This window comes from Talaromyces amestolkiae, assembly GCF_001896365.1.
Source record: "Talaromyces amestolkiae strain CIB chromosome Unknown scaffold5.1, whole genome shotgun sequence".
In the NCBI taxonomy this organism is placed as follows: domain Eukaryota; kingdom Fungi; phylum Ascomycota; class Eurotiomycetes; order Eurotiales; family Trichocomaceae; genus Talaromyces; species Talaromyces amestolkiae.
The window spans coordinates 1,225,407-1,238,497 of record NW_024468041.1 but is presented as its reverse complement, the minus strand read 5'-3'; the positions used below and the strand labels follow the sequence as shown (position 1 = coordinate 1,238,497).

The 13,091-nt window shown below is 49.1% G+C and overlaps 7 protein-coding genes across 7 annotated transcripts; 3 read left to right on the top strand and 4 right to left on the bottom strand.

The window, feature by feature from the left end:
* Nucleotides 1–97: 97 nt before the first annotated feature.
* BHQ10_003511 (uncharacterized protein) lies at nucleotides 98–1,597 on the bottom strand (the record flags this gene model as incomplete). Its single annotated transcript, XM_040875776.1, has 1 exon — nucleotides 98–1,597. The coding sequence occupies one exon, from the start codon at nucleotides 1,595–1,597 to the stop codon at nucleotides 98–100; it is 1,500 nt and encodes a 499-aa protein (XP_040732015.1).
* Nucleotides 1,598–2,211: 614 nt separating this feature from the next.
* Nucleotides 2,212–3,398, bottom strand: BHQ10_003510 (uncharacterized protein; the record flags this gene model as incomplete). Its single annotated transcript, XM_040875775.1, has 2 exons — nucleotides 2,212–3,176; nucleotides 3,239–3,398. 2 exons carry the CDS (start codon nucleotides 3,396–3,398, stop codon nucleotides 2,212–2,214), a joined length of 1,125 nt encoding a protein of 374 aa, XP_040732014.1.
* A 463-nt stretch (nucleotides 3,399–3,861) lies between these two features.
* On the top strand, nucleotides 3,862–4,826 carry BHQ10_003509 (uncharacterized protein; the record flags this gene model as incomplete). The annotated part of the gene is made up of 3 exons (XM_040875773.1): nucleotides 3,862–3,974; nucleotides 4,021–4,240; nucleotides 4,290–4,826. The coding sequence occupies 3 exons, from the start codon at nucleotides 3,862–3,864 to the stop codon at nucleotides 4,824–4,826; spliced, it is 870 nt and encodes a 289-aa protein (XP_040732013.1).
* A 127-nt stretch (nucleotides 4,827–4,953) lies between these two features.
* BHQ10_003508 (uncharacterized protein) lies at nucleotides 4,954–7,091 on the bottom strand (the record flags this gene model as incomplete). Its single annotated transcript, XM_040875772.1, has 5 exons — nucleotides 4,954–5,323; nucleotides 5,392–5,514; nucleotides 5,575–5,711; nucleotides 5,972–7,003; nucleotides 7,062–7,091. The coding sequence occupies 5 exons, from the start codon at nucleotides 7,089–7,091 to the stop codon at nucleotides 4,954–4,956; spliced, it is 1,692 nt and encodes a 563-aa protein (XP_040732012.1).
* Nucleotides 7,092–7,758: 667 nt separating this feature from the next.
* BHQ10_003507 (uncharacterized protein) lies at nucleotides 7,759–9,211 on the top strand (the record flags this gene model as incomplete). The annotated part of the gene is made up of 2 exons (XM_040875771.1): nucleotides 7,759–7,976; nucleotides 8,047–9,211. The coding sequence occupies 2 exons, from the start codon at nucleotides 7,759–7,761 to the stop codon at nucleotides 9,209–9,211; spliced, it is 1,383 nt and encodes a 460-aa protein (XP_040732011.1).
* Nucleotides 9,212–9,645: 434 nt separating this feature from the next.
* BHQ10_003506 (uncharacterized protein) lies at nucleotides 9,646–10,786 on the bottom strand (the record flags this gene model as incomplete). Its single annotated transcript, XM_040875770.1, has 2 exons — nucleotides 9,646–9,995; nucleotides 10,048–10,786. 2 exons carry the CDS (start codon nucleotides 10,784–10,786, stop codon nucleotides 9,646–9,648), a joined length of 1,089 nt encoding a protein of 362 aa, XP_040732010.1.
* A 471-nt stretch (nucleotides 10,787–11,257) lies between these two features.
* BHQ10_003505 (uncharacterized protein) lies at nucleotides 11,258–12,988 on the top strand (the record flags this gene model as incomplete). The annotated part of the gene is made up of 1 exon (XM_040875769.1): nucleotides 11,258–12,988. The coding sequence occupies one exon, from the start codon at nucleotides 11,258–11,260 to the stop codon at nucleotides 12,986–12,988; it is 1,731 nt and encodes a 576-aa protein (XP_040732009.1).
* Between the last annotated feature and the right edge of the window lie 103 nt (nucleotides 12,989–13,091).

Sequence of the window (13,091 nt, the reverse complement as noted above, 5' to 3'; positions counted from 1 at the left end):
CCTGATTCCCATAAGAGGCTACTTTACTTTTTATAGGAATCGAAATTATCTTTTCACATCCATCCATCCGCTCCATACTAATCTTCAAGGTACACAATCACTGACCAAAAACATCAAGAATTCCCCTCCACTCCGGCAACTTCCCTATTCCAGTCGGCTGCTTGATAAACTTCGCATTCTGCCACGACCTCATCGTCTCGATACAATGCTCGCGCCCAAAACCAGAGTCCTTGTTCCCACCAAACGGCGTCCCCAACACGGCCCGATTATAGTTATTCACAAACACCATACCGACATCCACACTTCGAGCAACACGGAAACAGCGCTCGCTGTCACGACTGAATACGCAACACGTCAATCCGAAGCGAGACTCGTTTACGATTTGGATGGCGTCGTCTTCGGTGTCGAAGGCGCAGATGGTCACGATGGGGCCGAACATTTCTTCTTGCGCTATTTGCATGTCGGGCGTGACATCGGTAATCAATGTTGGGGGTACGAAGAAACCGTCTTTGAGTCGCTGTTCGGATGGTAAGTCTGCTTGCGCTGCAATTTTGGCTCCGGGGGTCCGTTTGGCGATGTCGATGTATTTGAGACTATTTTGCTGTTGTGTCTTCGTGACTTGAGGCCCAACATGCGTTCCCGAATCCATCCCATCACCCACCTTGAGTCTCCTCACCCCATCCGCCAACCTCTCACAAAACCGCTCATACACACCCTGCTGCACAAGCAGTCGCGAGGTCGCCGTACAGGCTTCCCCTTTATTGAAAAATCCACCATCCAACGCCGTGCGAACCGCACGCTCAAGATCCGCGTCGTCGAAGACTATCAACGCGTTTTTACCGCCTAGCTCGAGGACGACGGGGATCGGTTTCTGGGCTGCGGTGAGCGCGACTTTTGTGCCTGCGAGCGTTGACCCGGTGAATGAAACCATTTTGACGAGTGGGTGCGCGACGAGGGATTGAGGTACTGCGGGGCCCCAAGCCGGCAAAACCTGGACTACGCCCGGTGGTAGAATTGTGTTGAGGATTTCAACGATTTTGATGACGGTAAGCGGCGCTTGTTCGGATGGTTTGAGGATCATTGTGTTCCCCGCTGCGAGCGCGGGCGCAAGTTTGCCAGCTGTGTGGATAGGTGGCCAGTTGAAGGGGATGATTGCTGCTGTTACACCTTTGGGTTCGTACCAAGTTGTCGTGTAGGTTGAGCCGTGATCGATAGCTTCGCTGGGTAGTTTGTCAAGGATGCTGGCGAAGTAACGGAAACAGGCTGACAAAAATGCTACATCGCCGCTTAGGGCGTCGGCGTATGGTTTTCCATTCTCAAGAGTCAGAATTTCTGCAATTTCGGGCGCGTGGCTCTCGAGAGCGGAGGCGCATTGGAAGAGTGTGATGCTGCGCTGGAGAGGCGGCAGCCAGCGCCAGGATGTTTGGAAGGCGGATTCGGCGGCGTGGACGGCGGATTCTACCGTCGAGAGGCTGGCGGGGRTGAGAGAGGKTATGATTGAGCCTGTTGCCGGGTTGTGGATTGGGAATGCTGAGGTTTCCCCTTGTGAGGTGTCTGATAATGGGACGGTGAAGGTGGATGGGTATGAGGGTGCCATATTCGTTGCTTGATTGATAGATCACATGCAAATATATGTCAGATCCGCAATAGATTTTAATATTGTTATTTTGGCTATTGTATCGAGCAAGCTTCTTTCTTTCTACTTATACACATCTTAGTTGATCTCATTTCAATGATATCGAAGTTCTGTTCTACATGTACCGGACATTTGCATAAACCCGTTATGTTGGTAGCTATATCGGGTTTAATGACAGAACCGTTGTCAATCTCCGTCTCTGTGTTACATATTAGGATCATCGGTTGATATACTTAGGTACACAATTTGGTACTCCGTCGCATGAATGATTGGTGTAATCAGCTTGCCTGGGAGCTCATTCAAGTATTTCGACGGATCTAATTCAAGTAGACTGAATGATCCTTTCGGATATACGGATGATGAGATATCACCATGGCTACGATCAACCAGACGGAATTAAGAAACACAATGCATTGTAAAAATCTCCGGATTATATAAGCCTCAACACCTTGCGCCAGTAGACAAACCCAAACAATAGTCGAACAGACTAAACCAGGTGCTAACTCCGTGCCTAGAGCTTCTACCAAGCTCTCCGAATCCGACCTTCCCCGATTTATTATGGTATAGTTGCTAGATCATACTTGTGCGCGCTTGCGGAGGACTCTGCCAGTACTGGCATCTGCACCGGCTTTCTTGGTTGCCACAGCTGTTCGCTTTGCGGTAGCAGCAGCAGTAGGACCCTGACTACGATTCAAGGTCGCCCGTTTCGCGGCTGCACTTGACGTGGTTGTCATAGCTCGCTGAGTACCTCGGGTAGGTTTGACAATCGTTGTGCTGGCAGACATGCTGGAGGATGTAGTGCTGGTACTGATATTCCGATTGTGTTGTCGCGAAGTGTTGCCTGGCGACTTAGGTATGGCTGAGGCCACTGGCTTTACAGCTGTCCTTTTTGTCTGGGCTGTCGTTTTGGTTCTTCGGACACTTGGCGCGGGAGAAGCCGCCTTTGATTCGGGCCGTGTCGCACGCGCGCGAGCGTCTTCAATCATTGCTTTGAGAGGACTGGCAGGTTTCAATGGCGAGGTCGGTCGTGACATATACGATGTTTTTGTGGGAGAAGTGATGAGTGGCGATTGCTTGTATGTGCGCGAGTTTGATGATTTGGGAGAGAGAACTTTTGTTTCTGCATCTCGCAACACTTGAGACACAGATCGTGGCTGGCCAGAGGCAGCTGGGTTACCGCGCTTCTTTGGATTATCGAGCGGAACATGCGCCTCAGGGACAGGTGCATTCTCCTTATCCGAGTAGCCACCAACGTTGCTTGTTTGTTTTGGGCGACGAGACGGAGAGCTTGTTGCACTGAGTGATGGATACTCTACCCCTTTTTGTTTTTTGGTCGCGATCGGACTTTTGATTGCTCTGGTAGGAACAGCTGATTTCTTCGGCGATTGTAGAGGGGCATAGCCGTATTTCTCGAGGAGTGCGCCCATGAGAGTTTTTCGTAGCCCGACGGGGATGCGATTTACTCGTCTTTCAAGGCGTGATCGAAGGTCTTGAGCTTGCATAGCATATTGAGCGCGTAATCGGCGAGCTCGTTCTGTGACTGCAGACTGTTAGTATACCCAATGAGGGAGCCTGTAACTAGCGTTATCCATTGTGACGTACTTTCTAACTGTAGGTTGTCAATCAAAGTCTGTTTCTGGTGCTGGGTAATCTTCAATTTCTTGCGAGCTGGGCTATTGGAAGGCGTTGTGACTTGATCTTGGTTGAAAGCATCACGCTCTGGCTCGGGGGTCTTGCGCTTCCTTGACGCGGAAGCAGACATTTTGTTTTCTTCCAGGAGGATAATCAATCTTGAGGCTTGAGTAATTGTTGAAGTAAACAATGGCGTGTATTTTGGGCGGGATCGATTGTGCAAAGGTTGTGGTAGTGGGCAGTCGCGTGGAGAAGTGTAGAGCACTGCGGGCGCGTCTGAAGCAGAGAGTGGAGAGTGTAGAGGAGTATGTAGAAGAGCGAGTAAACAAAGAGATTGGAGAGTGGAGTACTAGCCCGAAAGCGGACTAGCGGGTGTCGACTTGGCGGGAGCTTCATCATTGCTCATCTCACCCAGTCTATCTGACCAACTCCCAATCCATCACGAGAGCTTCTTTCGATACATTATCCACGCTATATTTTCCATCCGCATCTCTAGGTCAACCAGAGATTGTTACATTATTCACTCCTTCTTTTAACTCACCGCTTCCGCCTATTTCAAAGCTACGACGAGCTCTAGCTCACCCGCCGTCAAGATGGTGTTGGAAGCAACGATGGTCATGTTAGTACTCCATCTCAAGTATCCACCGGTTCATGCTGACTTCTCCAGTGTCGATAATAGTGAGCCCAGCAGAAACGGCGACTACACGTAAGCTCCCGAAGTTACCTTTCCGATCGCCTGCTAATCTCTCCAGTGCCACACGATGGCAAGCACAGATCGATGCCGTCGGCGTCATTGTTTCTGCAAAGATTCGAGCAAACCCACAATCCGCGGTTGGTCTTATGAGTATGGGCGGTAATGGGCCAGAGGTGCTCTCGACTTTTACGGACGACTTTGGCAAGATCTTATCAGGACTGCATCGGACCAAGATTCACGGAAAGTCACATCTCGCATCGAGTATACAGGTTGCCGGCGTACGTCATCACAAAGCTTACAGATTGAACTTAAACTGACGGAATACAGCTCGCTCTAAAGCATCGCTCAGAAAAAGCCCAAAGACAACGAATAATCGTATTCTCGTGCGCCCCCGTAACCGAAGACGAGAAGTCGCTCATCAAACTCGCCAAGAGAATGAAGAAGAACAACGTATCCATCGATGTCGTGGCATTCGGAGACCTGGACTCAGACACTACGAAGAAACTAGAGGCATTCGTCGAAAACGTCAAAGGAGGCGACGGTTCACACTTGGCCATTATCCCTCCCGGCCCGAATCTACTCAGCGAGGAACTCCAGGTCACACCAATCATGGGCGGCGAGCCGGGCGCAGGTGTTGGCGGTGGTGACGAAGGCGAAGGATTCGGATTCGAAGATGCCGCGGAGAACGATCCCGAACTCGCTTTTGCTTTGCGCTTGTCGCTGGAGGAGGAAAAGAACAGACAGGAAAAGGAAAGGCGGGAACGCGAAGAGCAGGAGGGTAAATCTGCATTGGAGAATATTCCCGAAGAAGCCAAGGACGGCGGCGAGTCATCCAAGGATAATGATAAGATGGACACTGCGTAGGGTTGATAGCTGCACTTGGGACTAGTGAGCGTCTATATCATTGCATCTGTAACCTTAGATAGTGCAATCCATGAAGCGACATGCCACAATTTACAAATTCTCTTGTTCTGACTACTCAGTATATATCCTATGCCCTCCCCCGTATCCACGTCCCCAAATGCCGATCAAACGCCTCGCATCTCACGGGCATCTCCAGCTGATAAAACGGATTCTTCATCACATAATCTGCATACAACTCATACACCTTTTTCATCACGGTGTCGATGTTTGTCATCAATGGGTCGGTAAAGAGTAAGAATTTCGTGCCTGTTTGAGTCTGGAAACAGGTCAGGCGGAAGCGGTCTGTTTCGAGGACTTCGATTCCCGTCTTCGGTTGGCCTGGTTCGGGGAGGGACCAGGACAAGGATGCGGAGGGTGTTGTAGGTGTTGAGGTGGTTTGGGGATTGGGGTTCGCGGTTGGTATTCGGGGAGTGATGGAGCGGGTGATGGCGTGGACGCTTTTTACCGATTATTAGTAAATTCATACTGTTATTGAATAGTATATTGCCTGTGTTGGGAGACGCACCCGTGAAATGTTCCTGCGAGGACCAGGTAGTCGTTTGTAGAGAGCTTTTGCAGGCCAGCCTGGAATTCGCGTTGGTAGATGAGGCCGCCGGCCTTGTTTATGATGATGAGGGAGAAGACAGCCCTAGAGAAATTAGCGATGACCAAGAATTGTTACTTTCGAGAAGAATACAGTGCAACGTACATGGCTGCAATTGACGGTCTGTCTATCTCAAGGCGACGGTGGTTATTATTGCCTGCGCGGCATCGTCTGGTGTTGCTCCTCCCGCTGTTGTGTCTGCCCAAAGTACCCCAACGTTCTTTCAAACTTCCTCTGTGCTTCTATTTTCGATTTCCGATCTTAAGTCTGTGTCGTTCTGTTCCTGCAACGATTTACACACTGCTGTTCTCTCATCGTTATCTATCTCCGCAAGTCTAGAGCGGACGCTGTGGTAAGCGGAACCTTACTTGGCGCTCATTGACCAATGGCCTACAACTACGCCGCTTCATGTCAACAGTGAACATGGTGGGAATCAACTCAAGTCGCCTCTATTATCTAAGAGATCGTTGATATAGGTCTAAAAGCTCGACTATACACTCACAACCTGCGCCTTGTCCGGATGCTTGGTTCGAGAAATCTTGAAGCGGTGCGCAATATATTCACCCACACGAACACTCTCATATTCCTTGCCCTCCTCGCGACAAGAAGGCAAAACCTCTAGTTCCGCCTCGTCATCAAACGCATAGAAGAAAGGGATCGAGTACCTCTCCTCACCAGTCTTGTTGATCACGCGATGCACAGTAGACTGGAAATATCCATTGGTGATATGCTGCATGAAATCGGCAATGTTCACAACAAAAGTACGAGGAATAGGAGGAGCGGAAATCCAGATTCCATTCTTGTTGAGCACTTCCAGGCCTCCAACTTGCCCTTGACATAGAACTGTGAAGCATGCAAAATCGGTATGCGCTGCAATACCGGGTTCTTCACCACCGCTGACTTCCTGCGGCGGATAGTGTAGGGGTCGCACATAACCAGCGGGGAAGGTACACATGCGATCGAAGAAGTGTTCATCCATACCAAGGGCAAGGGCGAAGGTCCGGGTTAGTTCCTTTGAGAACCGCTGCAAGTGGTTATAATACTTGGTCACTGCGACGCGGAAACGCTCGTTGTTTGGCGGCCAGTTATTCACGGACTCCCCTGTGTGCGCTGGGAATGGAAGCTCCTGCGCCGCGTCGGTCTTGTCTGGACCCATGAGGAATGACTCCTTCATATCGCCGCGAGTCTTCGAGTCAAGTTTTGTTTCGAAGAGAGGTTCAAAGCCACGAAATCCGACTTTCTTGTGGATATGGACTTTCATCTTCTCCTCGTTGGGCTGGTCGAAGAATTCCTTGATAGCGGCGAAAATTTCGTCGATGACATCTTGGGGCACGTCGTGGTTTTGCGCATAGAAAAAACCAACCTCAGCGCATGCCTTGGCCACCTTATCGGCGACTGCTTTGCGCGCTTCAAAGGATGGCGAGGTGATATCAGTGACATCCACAAGGGGAATTTCCTCAAAGGTCTGGTAGGCCTTGCTGCCTCTTAAAACAGGACGACGACCAGGAATTCCCCCCTGGTGGTAGTATACATACTAAATGATGTGTGTAAGTACGAATCGAGGCTATTGGCATAGTCTTAATTTGCCTTACCTCCTCCGCTGTCTCAGTCTCAGTCGCCATTTTGATATTTCAATGGCGTAATGATGTGTCCGTCAGATGCGTTCAGGAAGCATTTCAAACTTGCAGACGCTTTGTCATATTTCTCAGCTATCTATTTTATACTTCTAAGCTAGAAATCCAGCACCCCGACTAAACGAAAATAACGTATGATCCTGTACGATCCATATGATAAACCCTAATGCGGCCGAAGCTGGTCTAGAGTTACCTACTTAGGGCTGATATTCAATGACCGACGGACAGTTCTCGGAGAACAGCAGATCCCTCCACAAAGTCATAACCTCTACCTAAATAGTATTAATAATATCCTCCAACCCTCTAGATGCCCTTTTCCCTTTCCACCCACTTTCATATGTATGATCAACAATAATGTTTACTAAACATCCCTGCCAAGACCACAGCCTTCCCCAAAGGAGTAACTTTTCGGTCAGCGAGAATTGCCTGATCGGGTAATAAAGAGCTCGCTGAACGCGCCTCATAAGAAGGGAAATCATCGAACTTGAGCGTAGTTTTGGCGTTTCGTATATTCTTCTCACTCAGCATTGTTATTAAACTAGAACTGGCGTTAATACTCGGTGCGCTTGGATAACGGCCCCCAAACTTTTCAGTCTTAGCACACGGACGGTTTGATTTCTTGTACGAAGCCACCCGCGCATAACGCTAGGTCAAGATGTCGACAACAGAGCCCAAAAGCAGCTCGGATGAATTTGAGCCGAAGACCTTAGAGGCTGGAGAGGAGCACTCCCCCACCATTGTTGATGATGCTGAGGCTGCTCCTCCAGCCCCAGCTCCAGCCCCCGCACCGTCGCAGCAGTCACAGATCCCTAATGGTGGCTTGCAGGCGTGGCTGCAGGTGCTTGGGGCTCATTTGCTGTTCTTCAACTCATGGTATCTACACACCTCACTCAAAAGGCAATGAGCATACGCTCTCTGGTCCAGTCCACTGACATGACAACAGGGGCATCGTCAACACCTTCGGCGCCTTCCAGGCCTACTACGAGAGTGACCTCCTCTCCCACGAATCCTCGTCCAACATCTCCTGGATCGGCACATTCCAAGGCTTTCTGTTGATTGTAATCGGCAGCGTCACGGGTCCCGTCTTTGATCTAGGATATTTCCGATCTACGCTATCCGTCGGCGCTTTCTTGATTGTCTTTGGGTTGATGATGACCAGTCTTGGGACAGAGTATTACCAAATCTTTCTTGCGCAGGGTCTCTGCGTTGGGTTGGGCACGGGATGTCTGTTCTTGCCTAGTGTTGCTATTGTTGCGACGTATTTCAGTACCAAAAGAGCCTTGGCAACGGGTATTACGGCTGCTGGAGGAAGTATTGGGAGTGTGATATATCCGATTGTGTTTCGCAAGCTTCAACCTCAGATTGGTTTCCCGTGGGCGACCAGAGTGTTGGGATTCATTGCACTGTTTACATTGACGATCAGTGTGTTGCTCATGAAGCCCCGTTTGCCACCACCGAGCAAGACGCGCAGCTTGTTTGATAGTGCTGCGTTCAAGTCTGTACCATACGTCGTCTTTAGCATTGGTCTCTTCCTGGCTTTTATCGGTCTTTACATCCCGTTCTTCTATATCGTGCTTGCTGGAGAACGTCGATACGGCCTCCCGGATGATTTGTCGAATTACATGCTCTCGGTTCTGAATGCTGCTTCTGTCTTTGGACGTATTATCCCCGGTCTTTTGGCGGATAAGTTTGGATCGCTGGAGATCCTTACATACTGCACGATTTCGGCAGCCATTATGTCCTTTTGCTGGGCCGCCGTGCACAATCTCGGCGGCTTGGTTGTCTACTGTCTATTCTATGGATTCCTCTCCGGCGCCGTGGTATCGCTACCCACAACAGTCGTTGCTGGCCTCGTCCCCGAGCTCCGACTCATGGGTACCTGGATGGGAATGAGCTTCAGTTTTGCGGGTTTGGGACTGCTGATTGGAAACCCTATTGCTGGAACGATTATCAATGTTGCCGAGAACAAGTTCACGGGCGGATTCTTCTTCTCAGCTAGTACGGTGATTGCGGCTGGTGTTATTTTTGTTGGAGTTGGAATTTATAGGCCTGCTTCATTCAAGTGGCTGAAGAAAGTGACTGGTACACAGCGAAAGGTTGAACAGTGAATCAATATTTAGTAAGGGAATGTGCAGAGAGAGGGGACCGGAAGTGTATGATGAAGACAAAGGGCCTGATCTAGATTGTTAAATTGACATGTATTCGAGCAAAAGTTCTATAGAACCGATATTAATTCCATTTTGAAATACCGAAGCTTTATTACTCCTGTCAATTGCTTTGTATCGAACCTCCTTTATCGTGCAGAAACTTCAGTCTTCGAGGGCAATGAGGGATCAAAGTTTGTTCCATAAAAGGCCACGGGTTATTTCAATGTTCAGCTTACTCGGACTGTTATTAACGCATACATTTTCAATACGGGAGTAAAGATTAAATATTTATTCTCAGTATCTATTGTAAATAGCTCTTCTCTTGTGATATATCTAGCCTCGCATTCTAGGAACCTATAACCTTGTCAGGAGATCATCAAAAAGCATTGAAATCGTCATATCACACCAGACAAATACTCATTGAGGCCATTCTCAGTACCCTTCACATCAAAACCTCCCTTCCCGCCTTCCAACAAAAACTTCGTCCCTTCGTATAGATCAATATGCCATCTCTGCGCAGCGGGCAGCTCCTGAAACCGCCAGAATCCATGCGGCAAGCCATCGTATAAATCGATTTTGGTCTCGGCATTAGACTGTTCGCGTAATAGTTTGGCGAAGAGAAGGGCCTCGTCGCGGATGGGGTCTAGCCCTGCGATTTGGAAGTATGCCCGAGTGGGTAGACCGGAGTGATCGGGGTTGAGCAGGAAGGATATTCTTGGGTCGTCAGGGGGAGCTTGGCAAATATCTACACACTTTTTTCAGCATTTTTATGTTGAAGGTAGAGTGGGCAAACCTACCTTCGATAAGTTGCTTATAAGATCGTACGTCCAACATGTCTGAGTCCTTGTTCTGCTCAATACTGAGAAGTTCATCTTTATACTGCGGCAGAAGATGGAAAGCTTGAGGCATCAAGCAGCACGGAATTGAGAGCAATAACCCCGTAATCGGCGGCTGAAGACCCTCATCACGAGCAACGTAAGCCAAAGCCCCAGCAAAATTTCCACCGGCTGAGACACCTCCGACGAGAAATCCTTTACTCAAGTCTCCGCCAAAGGAAGGTGCATTCTTTGTGACCCATCGCAGGGCATCATGCGCGTCTTCGAAGCCCTTGGGGAACACGTATTTCGGCGCAAGACGGTAATCAACGTTCAACACTGCCAGTCCATTACGCGCTGAAAGTAGCCTGCAGTTATCGTCGCCGGTTTCAATGTTACCAAAGGTATATCCGCCTCCATGGTAATAGACAAATACGGGATACGCTGCAGCGCTCCCGCTTTCTGCAGGTCGTCGAGGTGTGTACGATCTCACGAGGATCTCGTAGCCATCACGAGCAGGAATGTGGAAATCCTTTACATCAACTTCATCGTTTCCAGGTATCTTGCGGATCTGTGGACCCTCGGCGGCTAATTTTTGGAATGCTGCTCGGCGTTGGATGATATGATCATCGCTTCCGCGGAAATTGCGCATCACAGGCTGTGCCTGGACGAACCGTTCCCATTGGGGATTGATATAGGAGAACTTTGCGTATTGAGCCATTATTTTTGTCTATTCTAACGTACTTCAAGGTTGTGGGTGAAAAAAGAGGGACTCTCATGATGACTCTTTTAAAGTTGATTTTAGTGGCTTKGAATCTTAGAAAAGAAGGCGGGTTCGGCTTGGTAGTTTCGCCCGGCGTTGCCGTTCTAGTCAGCAAGCAGGCTCAGCAATGGCGATGGGCTTGAAGAACAGGGTCTGACTGATTGATATTTTTACCTCATTTGTCGCTACCTAGACAAGGAGGCTAGTCGGTCACCGGGGTTAAACCATACCACGTCGGGTAAGATGGTGTTCAGTGTCAGAACGGACTTTGTGGTGACTTAGCCCTAATCTTCACCGTAATGCTGCCAGTCTACTTAGGCCATGGTATTTCAGGTTCAGTAGACAGTATAGTTGGCATTGTGTTGTAGATCTGTATCTCTTTCACTTGCACAATTGCAGCCTGGTTTCGGCCCCAATAAGTCATACTCAATGTTGACCAATGGTTCCCCCAAAGATTTGGGGAGAGCGAACGAGTACTCCCAGGTAATCCCAAAATCTTTCCATAGAATTGTTTCAAGGCAAAAGCTGACAGAGCAGGTCGTTCAATCGGTGCAAGAACTCGTGGAACTGTTTTTCGAGGCAGCCGAAAATGATCTCGACAGCCTTGAAAGTCGCAATGTCCTTCAAACTGGGAGCACCCCGCATTACAGTCATGCCCGGAAGGACCTGCGTTCTCATCTCTCACTCTCCCTGCCCGAGAAGGGCCTTGGTCATGCAGACCTGGTATCTTCCACGGAATCTATCTTAGAGCATTCGGTGAATGCCTCGTCTCCGGCATTCATGGACAAACTTTGGTCGGCTCCGTCTATACCGGGGATTGCGGCGGATCTTCTTCTGTCTTCTCTAAATGGAAATGCTCATGTGTTTCGTGTTTCTCCAGCTTTGACGTTTGTGGAGAAGCATGTTGGAAAAGAGCTCGCGAAGCTCTTCGGTTTTAGTGGGCCGAATGCTGGAGGAATCACATTTCCAGGCGGTGCCGCGTCAAACACTACTGCACTTCTGGTAGCTCGCAACGCCCGCTTCCCAGAGCTCAAAAATTCTGGTCTTATTGCAGCTGCTCAACCATTAGCGATTTTTGTGTCTGAAGCAGCGCATTACTCCATCATCACAGCCGCGGGGCTTCTAGGAATCGGTCTTGCATCTGTTCGAAAGATTCGTACTACAGAGGCCGGTACCATGGATCCCGTAGCCCTGAAAGCAGAGCTGCAAGCGGCAGTCGATGCAGGGCACGTTCCACTGTTTGTTTGCGCAACAGCCGGAACAACGGTGCGCGGCGCGTACGATCCTCTCAGGGAGATCGGGCAGCTGGCTCATGAATATGGAGCGTGGTTTCATATCGATGGGTGTTTCGGCGGCGCTGCAATCTTCTCCGAGAGGCTCAAGTACAAGTTAGATGGAAGTGAACTCGCTGATAGCATTGCTTTCAATCCTCACAAACTGTTGGGTGTGCCGCAGATATGCTCTTTTCTGCTGGCAAAAGATTTGAAAACTTTATGGTTTGCGAATCGGCTAGAGGCAGGGKATTTGTTTCATGACGATGAAGACGATACTGATATTGCCCGAGAGGTGGGTCATCACCACTCGAACGGCAATGGGACAAATGGGGTCAAGAAAAATGGGCATTTCGATACAACAAACGCCAATTGGCGATCATCAAGGGACTTGCTTGAAGCCCCTGACCCAAACCAAGTGTACGATCTTGCCTCATTTACGCCCCAGTGCGGCCGACGTCCTGATTCTTTGAAATTATACTTTCACTGGCGTTACTACGGCACAGAAGGAATTGCAAAGCAGGTCGAGACCGCCTATGAAGCAGCTCAATATCTGAGCAAACTAGTTGGGGCCAGCTCAAACCTGTACCTCGTTGGGGAAAAATACGAAGTTCCATGCACTCAGGTGTGTTTCTACTATAAACGACCACCAAGCGGGGAAACTATTGAGGTGGACGAAGCAAAGCAAAACACATATTATACTCGACTTATCACGTCTGGCCTTGATAAAAGGGGATGGATGGTTGACTTTGCACCAGGATCCGGTAGGTATGGTGAGAACGGCGATTTTGTAAGGGTGGTCTGCAACAGAAGCACTACACCAGCGGTTTGCAATGGTTTGATGAAAGCTATCTCAGAAATTACGACCGAACTAGAAAATGTTATTTAGATAGATTGCTGCTGTTAAAAATACTGTGAATTTGATAGATTGAATAAGAAACCTCGATGAAAGAGTAATATGATCGTAATCTCTCTAAAATACTCAGTTATCC